Source organism: Mytilus edulis, chromosome 3 (genome assembly GCF_963676685.1).
Source record: "Mytilus edulis chromosome 3, xbMytEdul2.2, whole genome shotgun sequence".
In the NCBI taxonomy this organism is placed as follows: Eukaryota; Metazoa; Mollusca; class Bivalvia; order Mytilida; family Mytilidae; genus Mytilus; species Mytilus edulis.
Window position 1 is genome coordinate 80,199,564 of NC_092346.1, and position 20,913 is coordinate 80,220,476.

The 20,913-nt window shown below is 31.3% G+C and overlaps 1 protein-coding gene across 2 annotated transcripts; it reads left to right on the forward strand.

The window, feature by feature from the left end:
* The first annotated feature begins 1,422 nt into the window (after positions 1 to 1,422).
* LOC139514489 (aldehyde dehydrogenase, mitochondrial-like) lies at positions 1,423 to 20,680 on the forward strand. 2 transcript variants are annotated; one of them, XM_071303814.1, is made up of 15 exons: positions 1,423 to 1,570; positions 2,429 to 2,533; positions 3,112 to 3,252; positions 3,798 to 3,924; positions 4,608 to 4,669; positions 5,088 to 5,216; positions 7,239 to 7,352; positions 8,333 to 8,435; positions 10,089 to 10,273; positions 10,750 to 10,914; positions 13,474 to 13,631; positions 14,570 to 14,644; positions 14,831 to 14,870; positions 19,071 to 19,252; positions 20,171 to 20,680. In XM_071303814.1, the coding sequence occupies exons 1-14, from the start codon at positions 1,520 to 1,522 to the stop codon at positions 19,101 to 19,103; spliced, it is 1,488 nt and encodes a 495-aa protein (XP_071159915.1). In that variant the 5' UTR covers positions 1,423 to 1,519; the 3' UTR covers positions 19,104 to 19,252; positions 20,171 to 20,680. The 2 variants fall into 2 exon arrangements, with proteins under 2 accessions (XP_071159915.1, XP_071159916.1); XM_071303815.1 differs by having other exon boundaries at positions 19,071 to 19,229; positions 20,098 to 20,680.
* Positions 20,681 to 20,913: the final 233 nt, after the last annotated feature.

Below are 20,913 nucleotides of genomic sequence, written 5' to 3' on the forward strand. Positions count from 1 at the left end.
TAGTAGTTGCCCTTTTCTGTCCTTGTTCGATTGCTTTTAATTTAGTCTGTTTTGTTAAGTCCCAAACCGTGCATGCATATTCAACTGAAGGTCTTACTATTGTTGAATATTCTGCTGCTTTAATCGGTTAAATGCAATCTTTTAGGTTACGTCTTGTGAAGCCTAGTGTTTTGTTGCCTTTATATATCCACTATATTGTCAATATGTCTGTCCCACATTAGAATAACGCTGATTGTAACTGACAGGTATTTGCTATAGCTTCAATAGTGTTTAGTGTGTGTCCATGCAGTTTATAGTTAGTTGGTATTACAGGACGGTTCTCAGATTGTATTCGGATTACAACGCATTTTTTCGCATTGAAGCTTATTTACCATTTATTTTAGGTATTGATGTTAGGTCTTTCTGCAGTAGGTAACTGTCTGCTTGATTGCACATAGTTCTAAGAGGAGGCTGTCGTCTGCAAATAGTTTAGTCTCTGATGATGTTGCTGTTTCTGGCATGTCGTTTATATTTATGCGCTTACCATAAAGTGATCAATTGTGCCAAAATATTGGACTTAGCCGCTGGACTAAATGTACGTATAATCAAAATAAAGTGGGTAACATATTGAGATGCAAATTTCATACAATAGATATTAGAAGATGCGGTGTGGGTGCAAATTGGACAACTCTTCATCAAAGAAGTCACAATTTGTAAAAGTAAACCATTATAGGTCCAAGTACAGCCTATAGCACGGAGCCTTGGATCACACCGAACATCAAGCTATAAAGTGTAAAAAAAGGTGACTATAAAGGGTAAAAAAAAAAGTGACTAGTGTAAAACTATTCAAACCGAAATACCAACGGTCTAATCTATATGAAAAAAAATGTTTTAATCGGTACCAACCTTCACACTTACCTGAAACAATAGTGTAGCATTATAACTAAGAACAACATGCACACTTTGCATATCAATTGAAATGGATTAACTCAATCAAAAGACACATTAATAAAAACAAGTGAACATTATATGTCTGCTTACACTGAACGAATAAATTTGATCTATGACGCAATGTAAAATCAAAATTAATAAGTGAAATTTGCTAATCAATTGTCTAGTGTTATGGCCCGTCCTCCTCCTCTTTTCAGAATCATGGATCCGCATCTGATTTCAGCTTTTATCAAGGATTTGTGTTGTAAATAAATCGTTGCTTTCAAGTTCAAATCAATATATATAATTCTTGCTGATCTCTTCTCAATTTTTTTTACATTCCACCAAACTGAATTACAGTTGTCTATATAGATATAGTATGATAGAATATATGCATTATAAAAGATTACAATGTCTTACATGGACTGCATAGTCAGTCAGATGAGCTAAAAAAAAAGTTTTCAATTACTGAATCCGGAAAAAAATCAAGATCTGTCCGGAAAAGTATTCGTCAATACTTATAATAGATCTAAAATGCTAATTATAGATCTTACTTTCGTTTTTTGTTGGTTTCATTTCAGATGTATACAAGTCTGAGCTTTTAAAGTTAATGATGCCAGCTCCTCAGTCAGATCGAAATCTAGAAATAAAATTCAAACAGGTAATACTAAAATGTTTGTTAACGAATTTAGTAATTTGAAATGTAACTTCGGAGGCACAGGCATGATACTGTGAACAGGTGTCCTGAGGTGAGCCTGAATGCTGAGTAATCAAAATTTACAGTTGAACTGTTGAAGTCAGTTCATTTATATTCCAGAGTTATAATACAAAAAAGCCCTAAAAAGAGGACCAACCAGGACCACCACTATCATCACTATATTACATATCCACTCAAAAATAAGCAGACCTGCATTTTTCTTAGATTGTCACAGGACCAACACTGCAACGTTACAGGACTGTCATTTTTGGAGAACAGCAATATTTTCATGCATAGATTCTTGTTTACAGGTCAGTTATCATGTACATAAATGACTTTTACCAGTACTACAGAAAAGAATTATGTAATGCAGCAATCACAGTATTTCAAAGTGAAATGTTGTCCCTCCCAATTCAACAAAATTTCAAAGATCATATAGACACATTATTTCATAATAAAATGTTGTCTGCTGACAAATTATTTTGTGTATGAAATTTTGTCCAGAAGACAATTTTTTATAGAAGACATCAATTCATATCACAATTTCACTATAGTGCAAATGATAACTTAATTCAAATTATTTTAATCAGTGATAAAAATATGTTATAAACAGATCTTTTAAACTTCTCTATACATTGTTATCGCTTTAATTTTGATTATTACTATCCTTTTGTAGCATAAATCTTGTTTTCGCGATCTCTGACATGCATTATAAAAATCTACTCTTGACAATATATGTTTTCATCAATAATTCATCTTATAACTATATTATATTTGTTTCTCCTTAAATATTTTGATATTTATTTTACTATATATATACAGATATTTATAAACAATGAATGGTGTGACTCAGTCAGTGGAAAAACATTTGCCACAGTTAACCCATGTACTGGTGAAAATATTTGTGATGTCCAAGAAGGGGACAAGGTAAATGCTAGTAATTGTACAAGAGTGAAGACATGTTAAAAAAAAGTCATGCTTAAAAAAGCATCTGTTAAACAATTCATATATGTCATTGTTCATGGGATCATGTTACATGAAAGTTTGAAAAAACTGCTACAAAGAATAGAAATGGATTATAGTTTGTCATTCTAAACTTTTTATTCATTTTGATGGATCTTTGCTAAATGTTCAGTGGCATGTATTTCATGTATGTTCAGGAGTATAACAAGTGTGTCGACCAGGATGAAGGGGCTGAAAATTTGAACTTTTACTAGAAAATTTTGGTGAACAGATTTTAAAAGGACAGAAATTAGGCCTAGTACATGTAACCACCTAATACCCAATACAATCTACAACAGGTAAACTTGGTCTTCAAAAATGAAAAAAATACACTTAAAAAAAACTACAAAAACTAGCTAGCTACAAATATATCTATTCACATCAATTCTTTTTATCTATTTTGATCATATGTATACTATTTATGGTATGTTTACAAATATTTATTGTATCTTCTTTAGCATTGTTGACATTAAGTTTATATCATTTCAATTTTACATTTATAGGCAGACATTGACAAGGCTGTAGCTGCAGCTAGGAAAGCCTTCAAATTAGGATCAGAATGGAGGAGGATGGATGCCTCAAAAAGAGGCAAACTCATGCATAAACTGGCAGATTTATTGGAGAGGGATATATCTTATCTCGCAGTAAGAGTTTCCAATTTATCTAATTGAATTTATAAGGAAGTAAGTTTGTTTAAGCTATCATAAAAAATAAGCTTTTGGCTGGGTTGAAGAAGTCCAAAACTTGTTTAAAGTATGGTAATGTCCATTGTAAGGACTGGCAGTCGGATGTTCAAATGGTTTGGGAGGTGGGAAAAGTTTGTTATGGTTCTTTTTGGTGTGAGCAATTGCCCCTGCTGTTTTTAACCCAGTTCCCTGAAGATAGCACTTGTAGGCTAAATAAAAAAAATCTGTAATGTCAATTATATATATTTTTGTATGATGGTCTGCTTTTATATTTTTCTGATTATGCCATGTTCAAAGTTAAAGTCTGTCCCTCTTCAATTTACAGTTTTTGATAGAATTGAGACTAAAGGACGCTGGAGCAAAATGAATTAAAAAAAAAATCAATTATTTAGGGGAACTTTAAGAGCTGATCTTCCCAAAAAATAGTTAATTTCAAGTAACATACTTATAAGACATCTAGGTAACTTCAAATCATATTTAAATCTCTTATTTCTTTTTTGAAGAGTCTGGAAACCATTGATAATGGAAAACCATTTCAAGATTCTGTAGAGGATATCCATTGTACAGCAGACTGTATCAGATACTATGCAGGATGGAGTGATAAAAACATGGGGAAAACTATACCATCAGGTAAACAACTGTACTACCAGGGAAACAATCATAGGCAGATCCAATGGAGGCCTGGGAGGCCGGGCCCTCCCTTTTTGGGGAAAAATTTAGTTGATTATATACGGAATCACTGAAGCATGACTGGAGCACTCCCCCCCCCCCCCCCTTTTTAGGTAAGTCAGTGGACCCTCCCTTATAAAAGGTTCTGGATCCGCCACTGACAATTTATGATGAAAAGACAATACATTAATATGTTTATACCCTTGAAACAAAGGTAAAAATTGCATGACAATTTAAACAAAAAATAGAAAATCTGGACCAGCAGGTAACATGGATAACATATATCATGTATATACCAACAATTTAACAATGTATGGGAAAACCAATCACCAACATGTTATCAACTGTATAACTTAGTATTGTACATTCATTTACAATTTGCAATATCTACCCATTTTATCTCTGAACACTCATCAAATTCTTTAAGGTTGCCTTCCTTTAAGCAGAAAACTAAAATAAAAGAAATAAGAGATGAAGTGGGTGCATATAAAAAAAAGTCTCATAAAATACTTGAAGTTTGAAATGAGTTATAACTTATATCAACTTTTATTATTAAACTGTAATTTACTATGACCAGTAAGAATAACGTGTTGAAATTTGATGAAAATGATATACAGAGTTGCTGCATTTTTGAACTATTTCAGATGGTGACTTGTTTTCATTTACTAAACATCAGCCTATAGGAGTTTGTGGACAAATCATACCAGTAAGTAGTTTCAAACATTTTAAATTCACTATGTCAGTGGGAAGATCCTAACAGCATGCCCTTACTATATTATGCATACTTTAATTTTAATCAAACAGATTAGTCCATTCTCTATCATGATTTTATGAACTGAGTATAGAAATTCACATTTCATTATCAAAAGTTTACTGGAAGCAAACAATTAGAAAAAAAGTTAATTTCTTCTAAATTTTGACAAATTATAGAATTTTCTTGAGAAAAAAAGTATATGTACATAAGTTTTATAATAAAAACTAGCCATTTAGTTATAAAAAACATATGCATCATTTTTTTTAATTTGAAGTTTCATATGACTTTAATTTCACTCTTGTTCGTCTTTGTAAATTTATTAAGATCATAGATATATAAGAATTACTTATGTAAACAAAATATTTTGTAGTGGAATTACCCACTGATGATGATAGGGTGGAAGTTTGGACCTGCTTTAGCTTGTGGTAATACTATAGTCCTGAAGCCTGCAGAACAAACACCACTGACAGCCTTATATTGTGCATCACTTGTTAAAGAGGTATTTATCAACATGATACATTGCTTAAGTTAATAACAATGATTAAGAGGAGAAGTAGCTGAATGTACAGTTACACAACCACACTTGGTGTCATTAAATACAAGACATTTATGGAAGTCTGACAAACTCTCTATACATAATAAAGACCAACAATTGCAACAATGTATCTGTTTGGGATAAATGAATAAATAGACACAGTAAAGTTCTGGTCTGGTCTCATTTGGGATGTTAAATCATATAAATGTGCAAGTGTGTCATATTATATCAGAATGTTCTGCAACAACTCATGCTGACCCATTTTACTGTGTATGATGTAGATACATAGCCTTAGTTCAAAGCCATGTATATGACAGTTACTCAACAGTTGTTTTAAAGATAAATGTTTGAGAGGATTTGTTTCCAAAAATTGACTAGTATAATTGAACACTGATTTTTATACGACCGCAAAAATTCTAAAAAAATTGGTCGTATATTGGTATCACGTCATCAGCGTCAGCCTCGTCCAAAGACACTTAGATTCCAGACAATAACTAAAGTTTAAGTTTATAGATCTCTTTAAAATTTAAACACAAGGTTTGAAACCACAAAAGGAAGGTTGGGATTGATTTTGGGGGTTATGGTCCCAACAGTTTAGGAACAAGGGGCCCAAAAGGGGTCAAAATAAGTATTTTTCCAGTTTCCAGACAATAACTTGTGTGTAAGTGTATGGATCTTTCTGAAATTGTACTACAAGGTTCTATACCAAAAAACGGAAGGTTGGGATTGATTATGGGGGGGCATGGCCCAAACTGTTTAGGAATTAGGGGCTAAAAAGGGGCCAAAAACAATACTTTTCAAATACTTTAATTTGGTTAAATTGCTTATTTCTTGACATATTTCAATTCTTGAATTCTTGGGGTTCTTTGATATGCCGAATCTAACAATGTATTTAGATTTTTTATTTTGGGTCCTGTTTTCAAATTGGTCTACATTAAGGTCCAAAGGGTTCAAAATTAAACTTAGTTTGATTTTAACAAAATTTGAATTCTTTGGGTTCATTTACATGCTGAATCTAAACATGTATTTAGATTTTTTTTATTATGGGCCTAGTTTTCATGTTGGTCCAAATTGGGGTCCAAAATTAAACTTTGTTTGATTTCAACAAAAATTGACTATATGGGGTTCTTTGATATGCTAAATCTAACCATGTATTTAGATTTTTGATATTTGGGCCCTGTTATTAAATTGGTCCACATTGAGGTCAAAAGGGTCCAAAATTAAACTTTGTTTGATTTCATCAAATTATTGGGGTTCTTTCATATGTGGAATATAACTGTGTTTTTAGATTTTTTATTTTTGGTCCCGTTTTCAAATTGGTATACATGCATTAAGGTCAAAAGGGTCCAAAATTTAACTTTGTTTGATTTAAACAAAAAATGACTTCTTGGGATTGTTTGTTATGCTGAATCAATCTATGTGTTTAGATTTTAGGTATTTGACCATAATAGGTATAAAAAAAAAATTTAAGTTCATTAGACCACATTCATTCTGTGTCAGAAACCTATGCTGTGTCAAATATATAATCACAATCCAAATTCAGAGCTGTATCAAACTTGAATGTTGTGTCCATACTGGCCCCAATTGTTCAGAGTTTGACCAAGCTGCGCCCTGTGGAGCATTTTATTATATTTAAGATTTTTAGTTAAATTTACCATTACGGTAAGTTGTGGTCACATCAAATTGAAACTAAAACTAAAAAGTACAGGCTCATTACAATTTAAACTTTTAAATTAAGATGTCACTGTTCAATTTTAAAAATGGAAATGCGATGCAAGAGGGGCATATGTGTCCTATGAATAAATAACACATATTCTTGTGCTTATGAAATTAGTAGTTAAGATTTTTACATTTTTCTACTGATATTTCCTTTGCTTGGTTTGTATTTATATTTCGCTAGGTTCCCTTCTGATGAAGTTTTATTGATAACTTTATTTACAGAATGACTCCTATTTTCAGGCTATGTGATTGTTTTAATATTTGCAGGCTGGATTCCCTCCTGGTGTAGTTAATGTTGTCCCTGGTTATGGACCTACCGCTGGAGCAACCTTAGCTGAACATATGGATGTTGACAAAGTAGCCTTCACAGGGTCAACAGAGGTACATTTATACTTATCTATTCTGCAAAAATGTGGAGTAGCTTAGTTATAGACCATTCTAATTCAATTGGTTTGTAACAAGTATTTTGAAGGGGTAAATTCCAGGTTCTACCTTCCTTAACCAAGAAAGCCTCCATTTTGAATTCTGAAGCATACGAAAGGTATAAATAGGTCTAGTGTGTATGTTTGACATCGTGAGTATTCATATGACGTCACATTATTTAGTTGCTAAATTCACAGACTTTTTCATTTATGTCATTTTACGCAAAAATATTTATTTTATGGTATTTATTTTAATATGCTGCATTAGAATGGAGATAACTGTATTGTATTTTAAGCTTTGTCTTACTTAAAACTTGATTTAACTGTCGCAATCGCTACTCATTGCAAGGTAAATTCAATTTGCGACATCAACATCTATGTTTTACGAAGGCCAAGCTTAAAAACAATAAAGTTATCTCCTAAATGAGACTTAATTCCCAATGACAGAAAAAGAAAGCAAAAGATATCTAGAATATATATTTCCATTGACATCTAATGTTAACCAAAATGAAACATTTCCACAGTAACTTACCTGAGTAAAGGGTCATTCGTCCGTACATTTGTTTGTTCATGCATCTGTGGGCCCGTCTGTCCCACTTCAGGTTAAAGCTTTTGGTGAAGATCGCTTTTGATGAGTTTGATGTCCAATCAATTTGATGGTACACATGTTCCCTATGATATGATCTTTCTAATTTTAATGCCAAATTTGAGTTTTAACCCCATTTTCACAGTCCACTGAACATAGACAATGATAGTGTGAGTAGGGCATCGGTGTACTATGGATATATTGTTATTGTATCAATTTTTAACTTTTCTGTCTGGTGACTTCCTATACATTAACCTATGGCATTTTATTTAACAGTCTTGAAAGTCAAAATTCTACTAGTTTTATGATTATCTTTAAAAAAAAAATTAAACTCACAATTAAAAAAATTGTAGGTTGGTAAATTGGTCATGCAGGCAGCTGGAAGAAGCAATTTAAAGAGAGTTTCACTAGAACTTGGAGGAAAAAGTCCACTGATTATATTTGAAGATGCTGATTGTAAGTCCAATGTTTATAAAACTCATTGTTCTTTGTGTGTTTTAAAGCTTGGCTTAAATATTTTGCATTGGAACAAGAAAAATTGTATTTTTATCAATGTACAAAATGTATTTATCCTGTGGTTTTTATATGATGGCAAAAATTTAAAAAAATTTGGTCGTATATTGGTATCACGTCGTCTGGGTCGTCGTCAGTGTCGTCCGAAGACAGATGATTTCCGGATAATAACTTTAGAATAAGTAAATAGAAATCAATAAAATTTTAACTTAATGTTTATAACCACTAAAGGAAGTTTGGGATTAATTTTTGGGGTTTTGGTCCTAACAGTTTAGGAATTGGGGGCCAAAAAGAGGCACAAATAAGCATTTTTCTTGGTTTTCACAAAATAACCTTCAGTATAAGTAAATAGAAATCTATGAAATTTAAACACAAGATTTATGACCACAAAAGGAAGGTTGGGATTGATTTTTTGAGTTTTGGTCCCAACAGTTTAGGAATTAGGGGCCAAAAGGGTTAAAAATTAAACTTTGTTTGATTTGATCAAAAATTAAACTATTGGGGTTCTTTGATATGCCGAATCTAACCGTGTATAAAGATTCTTAGTTTTTGGTCCCGTTTTCAAATTGGTCTACATTAAGGTCCAAAGGGTCCAAAATTCAACTTACTTTGATTTTAACAAAAATTTAATTCTTGGGGCTCTTTGATATGCTGAATCTAAACATGTACTTACATTTTTGATTATGGGCCCAGTTTTCAAGTAGGTCTTAATCGGGTCCAAAATTAAACTTGCTTTGATTTCAACAAAAATTGAACATATGGGGTTCTTTGATATGCTCAATCTAACCATGTATTTAGATTTTGGATATTGGACCATAATAGGTAAATGTCCAATTTAAATTTTGTAAGTTCTTAGACCACATTCATTCTGTGTCAGAAACCTATTATGTGTCAACTATTTAATCACAATCCAAATTCAGAGCTGTATCAAGCTTGAATGTTGTGTTCATACTTGCCCCAACTATTCAGGGTTCGACCTCTTCCGTTGTATCAAGCTGCACCCTGCAGAGCATCTGGTTTTAATTCATAGATTCAAAAGCTTTAAATAACTCTTGCTTATATCTTAATATCTGTACTTTAAATATGTAGCTCTTTTGGTGTCATATAGGTACGATCACAGTACATTCCTTTAGTTTTTATAAAAATAAGATAAAGCAGAATTGACCTCTTACTTTCTTAAATCATATCATCTATTTTACTCTTCAAATATTCATATAAAATAGGCCTTTAGAACACAATAAAGCAATTTTTGGGAGTAGGAAGGGGTTTCTGAAGAACAGGTTTAAGATTACTTTTTTTATTTTATTATATAAAAAGATCTGCATCTAGACAGTAATTCACAACGTTACCATCTGAAGGCCACATCAGAATGCACCATCCAAAAATTGTTGAATCTGCAACAATTATTAGTAGAAAAAGAAGAAAAACAACTAGCATTCCTACCCAGATTGTTAACAAAGGATCTATCTTTTTTATCAAATAAAACATAATCATTTGACAAAATCATAAAAAACAAAATAAGAGCTTTAAATTTTATCCATCAGAAATGAAATGAAAATAACTTAGTATTAGATTATTGTGTGTTATAAATTTCAGTGGATACAGCAGCTTATTGGGCACATGCTGCCATCATGAACAATCATGGACAGAATTGTTGTGCAGGGTCAAGGACGTTTGTGCAGGACACAGTTTATGATGAGTTTGTTAAGAAATGTGTAATGTTTGCAGAAAATCGGTGTGTAGGAGATCCTTTTGATGACATGACTCAACAAGGACCACAGGTGATTTTACAGAGCAGATGTGTTCTCTTTTTTTTTTTTAATGAATATTGAATGTCTTTCAGTTATGGTATATACAGGTATCAGATCCCTCATTCAAAATCCCCATCTTATTCAGTCAAATTATTTATACATATTTCTCAGGTTTCTTAATATTTTACCTTAATTTGAACTTCAAAGAAATCATATATCCTGAATTGCAGATTTATCACCTTTGAACAATATACATGCCAATGTTTATCATTTCATCATGTAATCTCACAAATGTGTACAACAGGCTCTATTTGCTTGGATCAAATGACTACACATTTTAAACTGTTGTTGGGATGGGTGATTATCATAAGGCTTGCTCTTAATTTTTATATTTTTTAGTATATTCAGATTTTGATATGGTACATAAATAGTCATATTTAAGGCATAATTTATATGCCTAAGGATATCCTGATTCAATTTTTTCCCCCTTTTATTACTATGAATAGGTGGATGAAACACAGATGAACCGGATCCTGAGTTACGTAGAAAGTGGAAAGACAGAAGGAGCCAAATTAGAGTTTGGGGGTTCCAGACAGGGAGATAAAGGATATTTTGTTCAGCCTACTGTATTTTCTAATGTCACAGATGAGATGAAAATAGCAAGAGAAGAGGTAGGGTAATAGTATGTTAGATGGCAATATCTGCAGGAATATTGATACATTTTTTTGTCAGTCTTCCTTTTGCAACAACAGATTAATTCCCTGTTATATAAACCCTATGATCAGATAAATTACAAAAAAAATCTTTGAAAAAGCTGTGTTTTATAAATGAAAACATACTGAATATACTTTAATTTTTCTCCCAGAAATGCTTAATATGTTTGTTTGATATTTGGTAATCAGAATAGAAAAGGTGGAAGATACCAAAGACATATTGAAACTCAAAGGTAGAACCCAAACTGACAATACCTTGGCAAAAAAAAAAATGGAAAAAAAGAAGATGACAAAACAGAAGACAAAATAAAAAACAATCTGCAAAACACAACAGAGATAACTAAAAAGGAAAAACAACAACCCCAACAAAATCAATTGGTTTGGTTCAAATTATGAAACTAAATAAGTAAACGTTATGTGTGTTTTTTGCCAGCTTCAAATAAATATTGTTCTCCATTTAAAGTTAAGGACCAGTTTTTGTTCATACTTGACTCAGGAACTAAGGCACACTGTTTTAATTGATACTGTGACAACATTTGTGGTAGGTGTTAAAGTATTGTCTTTATATACAAAGACAGGTGTTAAAGTATTGTCTTTATATACAAAGAAAAAATGAAATTCCTTTACATGTATTGTAATGACTTGGCCAAGCGAAATTCCTTGGAAGACATGTGTATTTTCATGTCGAGCACCTGCTATCGGCTATCATTCAATTTTTGGCTATTTTAAAGTTTGACACCGGTTCTCACCTTTTTAATTCAATTCATTATGTTTTCAGTGTTCTATGTAATCCGTTTTCCAAGTGTAAAACCATTTTTATTGTTGTATAAACGAGATAACTTTTGTAGTAAACTTTCACTTTCACTTCAGTCGCCATTTCCGGCACAATGATTTTTGTGTATTGATTATGCAAATGAGGTGATCTGTGTGTAACCTCAGTGAACTTTATGTACCACTAGCGTAAAACAGTGTATGAATACTATAGCGGCTGTAGATTGATTATTCCAGGATTATTGTATTAAAACGATATTGTTTGTGATTGTAAATGATACTAAGATGATTTTTCTGTTCCGTAAACATGTTGTTTACGTTTTTATGTACTTAATTCTAGCAATCGGGGATTATTTTCGTTCTTGTCAGGCCCGTTCACAGTTCCCCGTTCGTTTCCCCGTTAAGAACCGTTCGTTACCCCGATAGCTTCGTCGGGTATATAAAGCTTGCACCTGTTTGTCAGGGGCTCTTCCTACTTTGTCAGACCTACGGATATGTTGCCAGATTTTCGGTCAGTTGATAGCTGAAGTTTATCATATTTCTATCATGATTTTCATGTAGTTTAAGCAGTTTTACTGCAATTTAGAACATTTTGGACGTTTTCTGTTCATTATAAGTCTTTGTATTCTAAGACTTAGATCAGAATCAAAAATGGATTTAATATAATTGTACACGTACATGTACATATAAATAGCTGGTCTATTTATTCAGGCTAGATTTTATTTGCTAACCTGTTTCTTTAAGGTAAAAGGATTAAAGTTACATGCCTTCCCCATTCCCACTCCCATTGTGTTAAGGACATTTTGTTAAGTATCCTGTTTGCTGAGTTTTCCCGCATTCAGAGAGAATATTTGTAAATCCTGAATATTTGTTAGGTTAGGAATTGTAAGAAGCTAGAATAATTAGATTTCTCTTAAATAATCTCAATCTCAGCGATTGAAGTTGTCTTCCTGTGCTTACTCCAGGAGGCTGAAGTCATAGTATTAAATATAACAAGTTAAGGTTATTTGTAATATATAATTTATTAGAAGATAGCATAGATATAATATATGTTAATGTTATAGCATATTTAATAGTTTATTGAACACTGTAGCAAATAATTTAGATAGAAACTGTGTAATATTGTTTACTGAACAATCTGTGAATTTACTGATAAAACATCTTTATGCTCACATTTATCTTACTTTTCCTTGCTGAAAACACATAATACGCCATAGTTGTCCAACTGGTCTCTGATTGTTGTCATTACACTGTCTCGCGAGAGAATAGATCTTCTTGTTAGACAGAGACAAGAGACTATTCGATTGTCAGATAGATAATATTCATTTGTGGAATAGTCTGATGGTACTGCCCTGGAAGTTTCCACTTCTTGAGTGTTAGTTTATATGCGATTCCAGGTTATAGAGGTGCAGCCTCTATTTTACAGTGTAATGCTGTTCTATAAACTACACGATAGAAAGTGCGTTTAGATACACAGACTATTACGTATTTGAATATTCTTTACCCCTATTGTTCTCGCTGTTTGAGTTTCTTGTTAAATATAAAGTAAAGTTAATGTGTCAGAAGTATTTTAACCCTGTTGGTCTAGTAACATAAAGTACACCGACGTTTAAACCATTCTCTGTTTTGTTTTAGACTATTTATTCTAGTCTATTGAGGTTCCCTGTGTACCTGTAAACACAGGTGGTGGCAGCAAAGTAAAAGACACCCGTTTGGCCAGTTATTACATTATCTTCTGTTTTGTAGATATTTGGTCCTGTTCAGACTCTTATTAAATTTAGCACAATGGATGAAGTATTAGAGAGAGCTAACAACACAACCTATGGACTTGCTGCAGGTGTTATTACAAAAGATATTAACACAGCTTTAATGGCTGCTCAAGGTCTTGAAGCTGGCAGTGTATGGTATGTTCATATGGTTTGAATGTAAAGTGTTTTCTGTAAAAAAAAAAAATGATTATGAAGATGTTATCCCTTATATCATATTTATAAAGTTGTTATTTTTATTTTTTCTCTTCAAGCATTTGTCATTTTGAAATAATATTTTTGACTTTCGTATAAACCAAAATACATTTGACAACTAAGTGCTAAGTGTAAGAATTGGAATTAAAAAAGAAGTCATGAGTTACTTCATTCGAAATGCAGACTTGAAGAACTACAGATATTTTCTCAATGTGGTCTGACAGTAGTAGAATATAATTCTAAGCTTTGGTTTATACAAGGAATAATTGAATGAAAAGCTGTGTTATCAAACTATTTCTTTAATTAAAATGCTGGTAATAATTTTAAAAAGTTGATATGAAATCTTGACAAACCTTCAAATTTTACTGAAAAGAAACTCAAAATTTTCCTAAATGTTATTTTTCAAACTGAACACATCTGTAATAATTTAATAAACATACTTTTTCTCAAGAACTCAAATATGCAAACAGTTGAAAAGTATAAAAGATGATATCTATGTTTTGAAATTGAAAAAAGTTTAACTTCTGTTATCATGAAATTCATTCTTAGAAAATAAAATCCTTTTGATTTAACTTTGGTGTAATCTATTAATTTTTCCTTATTTTAGTGTACGAGTATGTTGGAAAATTCTGTTAGGGGCATTTTTCTTCTAATCATAAATGCTATAAGAATACAATTGATGAAGACTCTTTGAGGTAGGTTAATGTCACAATTTATGATACCATATATATTTTTAAGCACATTTATGGTTGATTTCTAAATAAATATGTCTGAAATATATGCAAATAGTAATTATGATACCAAGAACAGCTTTTGAGTGTGCAGTTTTTAGCCACATCTAATTATTTTGTATGATTTAAACATTGAATTTCCTTTTGTAGGGTAAATTGTTATGACCAGGTTGTACCACAAGCACCATTTGGAGGATTTAAACAGTCTGGACAGGGCAGAGAGCTGTAAGTATTCAATAATACAATTTATTACATCTGTTGTTAATATTGCTAAAAGAAGTCATAATTGTTGATTTGAGATGATAATCCTATTAAAATGTGAGTCATACATGCTTCAAAATGAGAAAAGAAAGTTGTTTATAGAGCTTTTCATGATATAAACAGCATCAGAGACATATTTTTGTATTTTAGGGGTGAATATGCTTTAAAAGAATACACAGAAGTAAAGACTGTAAGTATAGCTCCATACGTATATTAACCCTTATCATGCGGGGGCCGTAATATTACGGCCTTGAAACTTCTCCGGTCTCATGCAGGGGACGTAATATTACGGCCTCAATGGAAAATGGCACTTCACATTTTTGGTGTCAGAATTCAGAAGTATGAAAACAAATTATTCCAATTTCAAATACTGTCTTTTGTAGAAAAGAGTTAAATCTTTCATCACGATACAAATTTTGAATTTGTGTTGACAAATAAATGAAAAAAACGAAAGAATGTGGGTGGGAATTATTTAGGGGAATTACCTTGCAGGGTTTCATACGAATAAATCGGGAATCCCCATTTCCCAATAGACGTGTTTTGGGGCCAACAGCAATAAAATTATAAGTATAACAGTGGGAAAACCATAACATTGTCTTCCATGAGCATCGCTTTAACTTTTAAAAATTGTATACTTTGTCAAGGTCATTTTTCGACAAACCAAAACAAGCACTTATTTTTAGCATCCAATCAGTTTCGATTCACGTAAGTTTGACACAGAAATGATTGACTAAGAAACAATCGGATTTCAATAAAAACAAGTATTTTTGAAAACTTATATTATCTAAAATATCACCAAAATTTTGTTGTACAAAAAATCTGCGATTTTCAAAAAAAAAGAATGGTATTTTATGGGCAGTCTATTTCTGGATCATAAAAAGTTGAAAACGAGGCATTTCACAGCGAGCACCTTGTTTCATGGGATTTCCCAATGCAGTTGCATGTAGATTCACCGTGTCTTTGTGCATTAAAGGTTGCATGTTTCGTGGAAATTAAATTGTGTTATGAGTGTATCTGTATTAAAATGTGCTAAGAACATTATTTAATAATTTTCATCAATCTAAATAAAGACGGTGCAAAGGCAAACATGAAAGTTTACGAGTCGTGTGCAAATCGTCTGTAGTCGTGTGCAAATCGTCAGTAGTCGTGTGCTAGTCGTACGAAGTGCACATCGGATTTTAATCAGAAGTTCAAATTAATTATTAAATTTCATTAAGAATTATATATTTAAGTTAATTTTCTGCTTTTCAAAATTATTTGTGAAGAAAAACATGTCAGAAACCGTAAAACAAAACACTTTAACAAACTTTGTAAACATCCGGTGTAAAAAAAGATCATGTGACACCATAGTTTACATTGGCAACGATGCATTCTTTTATTACATAAATGGCAGATAACCTTAATTTCGGGGAATACTTAGATGAAATATTTGCTGATGAAGATAGTGATTATGAATTTGAAGGATTTGACCTAGATGATGTTAATGAAAACCCTGAAGTAGTTATAAACGAGCGCATTACAAACGAGAACTGGGTTGCAGGGGAACATGTCCCACTGCCATTGAATTTCAGTGGATCACAGGGTTTCTTCAGAGAAATAAATGATAAAACATCTCCCATAGAATATTTTGAAAATTTTATAAATGATCAGGACATTCAAGAAATAGTCCAAGAGACAAACTTATATGCAGCTCAATCTATTGCATCCAAAAATGTGAGTGCATATTCAAGATTTAATAAGTGGATTGACACAACCTTAAATGAAATACCTGATGAATTAAAAAACTTAAAATTGAGAGTAAAAGGAGAAACAGCAGTGGTAAATAAAGGACCCTTAAACTTGACAAAATATTTAGATCATAAACCTGTTTATATGCTATCCACAGTCAGCACATCCGAAAACATAGACACAAATAGGAAAGACCCTCGCACTGGGGAAAATATAATTCGTCCAAAAGTTGTATTTGAATACAATTCTAAAATGGGTGGCGTTGATCGATCAGATCAAATGATTTCCTATTGTAAAATTCCTATTAAAACATTGAAATGGTGGAAAAAGGTAATATTCCACATGTTCTCAATGGCAGCCTTGAACTCATATTTAATTTACAAAAGTACAACTACTGAAAGATCACCCTTATTGTTTAGGAACTATCGTAGAAAATTGATTAAACAGTTAATTGAAAAATCCAATGATGTTGGACTACATGAAGCTAAAAAATCAGCTGGCCGTCCCTCTGGTAAACAGTTAGAAAGACTAACTGGAAGACATTTCGCGGAAAAAATTATTCCAACTGGAACAAAACTAAATTTAACTCGTAGGTGCATAGTGTGTACACCTGCAGAAAGAGAACTATTAGCCTCTGCAGGAGAAAAACGTAGAAGGCCAGGACGTGACACTTCCTTTAATTGTGCAGAGTGCAATGTTGCGCTTTGTATTGATCCTTGTTTCAAGCTCTATCACAAATACAAAGAGTACAATCTCGCTTACAAAAGGCAAAAACTTGCAGCTGAGGCAGCCCGAAATGTAAATGAAAATAATACAGAGGAATGAAGCCAATTTGTTGTCTAACACTTATTTTAATGATTAAATAATTTGAATGTATTGAAATGTTCAGGTTGTGAAGTTGATCTTTAAATGTTCAATTTTAAAATATATTTTCTCTGCATAATTAACTTATTATTTAATCATTGTCATATTTAAGTATATGAACGGACTACAATTTGAGGTTCAGGACAAATATCAATCAACAAAAACATGACATTAATATCTTTATTCTGGTCATATGGGTTTCTCTACGTCTTGTGTGCAGACAAGGCATCCAACATGTCTCATCTGTTTCTTCAGTCTGGTGTGAAGACAAGGCATCCAACTAATACACAATGTGTTCATAAAATGTAACGCATTTAAAAAAAAATAGGTTCTCTAGATTTGTTGTACGGTATTGAATTTGTTATTGTTGTTGGGTTTATAAATGATGCTCCTTCACTCCTGTTTTGTGACTTAATTCAGTTACATCATATACATTAACTAATTGGTTAGTTTGAATTTGTTTGTATAAAGATACCTTCACTGATTTGTATTCTATTGGGGAAACAAGGAGTTGTGTTTTGCAGTGAAGTTGCTTATTAGATATTGACTTAGGTATGTGTACTGGTATTTGGTTAAATGCATAAATTTGAGTTTTCTGAAAAAAAATCACCAAGATAATAAAAACATGCAAGAAATATGACTGCAACAAAACTAAGAACATTTTTTCCACTAAAGAAGGCTCAGATACATGTATCTGCAATTACTTTAGTTTGATTTCATCGGCTTACTTGAAATTATATTATGGTTGACATGGTAACCCTTTCCTCTTCTAAAAAATAAGTTTTATTCATAAGTTGAACAACAGGAACCATTTACACTATTTTACTGAATGAAAAAATAATAATTTGTTAACCTGTAATTTTTTTTTTTTTTTAATTTTTTTTTTACTTTAGTAGTTGCTTTTTACCAACTAAATTAATTATCATGGATATAATTAAGCACATCTACTGAACTCTATTTTAAAATCAGGATATATTTATTATTTCTTTCATTTTACATTAAACTGGGATGTTTGAGCAACTTATATAACACATGAAACTATAATGCATATGTTGAAAAAAATCATAATTTTAATCATTGAACTGTTACCATGGCAACCATTTTTTCCCAAAATGTACAAATAAGTAAAAAAAATAATGGTGTTCAATTTTTCTAGTACTTGACCAAACATGAAGTCATTTGCCATCAAGCCTTATGAATCATGACATATTAAAAAAAGTGATGATATTACAAACATTTTCTGAAAACAATTCAGCATACAGTAAATGATACCTGAAAAACAATTCAGCATGGTAAGGGTTAAATAAAAAGGCAACAAACTATGTTTCTTTTAAAAATAATTTATAAATTTTATTAAAGTGCCTATTTATATTTAGATCAATGCAATAATTATTTTTTTTTATCACACTTCAAACTTGTATCATTCTTTAATTTTCACTTCAGAATCATACCAGACTTTGTGTTTAAAAAATGTTTTAAATGCTGTTTTTTAATTAAAGGATGTTACAATTAATTTAATGTGATGGTATGACATATAAAGATTTTGTTCTTCTCTTTTTTTTCCATTTTGTTTTTGGGAGGAGGGGGATATTTCCATGTCATAAATGTTATTAAAAAAACATATTTGCTGTATCAATTACAATTAAATCTGCCATTTATCATTTCTAAAAAGTAAATTTAATAAAGCTAAGATTTATTTATAAATCTGTTAATCATAATTTGAACTAAGAAGTAACAATAACTAAAATTCAAACTTGAGGTTAAGAACAATTATTATTTGCATTTTTGTATATTTTAGGTTTCTATTATGATTCCAGAGAAGAACTCATAAAGTCCAGCAGTTAAAAAACCAATTATAATCCTACTCAAGGTTGACTTTTTTATAAAGAGAATGTACATTGCATATTTGAATAGTATTTTGTTAATGCATTGCACTAACAATTTAATTGCATTTACTGTGCTTATCCAGTGACCTTTGGGGTATCACAATAGCAATGGCTCAAACAGTTTACCAAATTGCAGTTAGATTTCTTCTCCAACTAACTGATCAACTGGTAAAATATTTTAGCAGATTGCTCAAATGAAATGTTGTTAGTATGAAGTGAGTGCTGTAAAATCAAAAGTAATACTTACCATCCAGATCCAGTTAGTTGATATCTTTGTCATTTGTTTCAAACACAAAAATGACTTACTATAGTATGAGTCACTGAATAAGAAGGTCTAATTTTGACATGGAAACTTCTATCATAAATAGATTTTATAAATAAATAGTTGAAAACATTGTTTTGTAAGTCTATAATTTATAGCTCCGTTTTCCAACAACATGTTAGTGCATAATTGTAATTTGAATTTTTTTTTCTAAAGCAATTACTTATCTGCTACCATTAAAGGGAAATAATTTACATTACTGAAAATCAGCAAAATGTTGTCACAATTTTTGTCTGACAAATATCAACTTTCCTCATTTAATTTGTTTGTAACATTACTTTTATGATTATTAAACTTTTATCCTGTTTTGAAAAGAAACAATGAAATTTATTTTTAAGATGATTAAAATTTTGAAAAAAATTGTAGGCAAAATCAGAAGCCAGGTATCATTGATTAATTTTTTAGTGTACAATAACTCAATAAAATTATTTCCCTTTAATGCCAGCAGATCAGTAATTTGTATAGAAAATATTATACGAATCATAATTACACAATAACTTTGTCTTAGAAGACAAAGCTATAAAATATACATCTACAAAACAATGGTTTGAACTATTTATTTATAAAATCTATTTATGATAGAAGTTTCCATGTCAAAATTAGACCTTCTTATTCAGTGACTCATACTATAGTAAGTCATTTTTGTGTTTGAAACGAATGACAAAGATATCAACAACTGGATCTGGATAGTAAGTATTACTTTTGATTTCACATCACTCACTTCATACTAACAACATTTCACTTGAGCAATCTGCTAAAACATTTTACCAGTTGATCAGTTAGTTGGAGAAGAAATCTAACTGCAATTTGGTAAACTGTTTTGTCCATTGCTATTGTGATACAGCACAAATAACATTTTCAAACAGACAAAACAAGTCTATATATATATATATATATATATATATATATATATATGTAATATGTATACACAAGTGTGAAGTTGGTACATTTTTCAACAGCATAATGGTATCTTGTTAGATCTCATAAATTACTCACAACCAAATTTGGTTACTTTATTTCTGTTGAACAGATAATATTATCCCTAATATAACCACCACATTAACTATTAACGTGCATATTTTAAATTCAGGTTAACAAATGTTGGGCATTTTTAGTAAAATTAGTGTGTAATTGTTTATTATTTTTAAAATATATGATATGTCAGACTTTTTTTTATATAAATAAGGCAATTGGTTTACTCATTTGAATTGTTTTACATTGTCATTTCGGGGCCTTTTATAGATGACTTTGCGGTATGGGCTTGTCTCATTGTTGAAGGCCGTACAGTGACCTATAGTTGTTAATTTCTGTGTCATTTTGGTCTCTTGTGGACAGTTGTCTCATTAGCATGCAATCATACCACATCTTCTTTTTTATAATTACCTGATTCTGAACTTTTTTCAGAATCTGAAGCTCCATAGAGTTTTTTTGTA

Coding starts and splice junctions, on each gene's coding strand:
- LOC139514489 (XM_071303814.1), top strand. CDS start 1,520: ATGATGCCAGCTCCTCAGTCAGATCGAAATCTAGAAATAAAATTCAAA. Junction 3,925..4,607: donor GGGGAAAACTATACCATCAG/GTAAACAACTGT, acceptor GAACTATTTCAG/ATGGTGACTTGTTTTCATTT. Junction 14,871..19,070: donor AATACACAGAAGTAAAGACT/GTAAGTATAGCT, acceptor TGTATATTTTAG/GTTTCTATTATGATTCCAGA.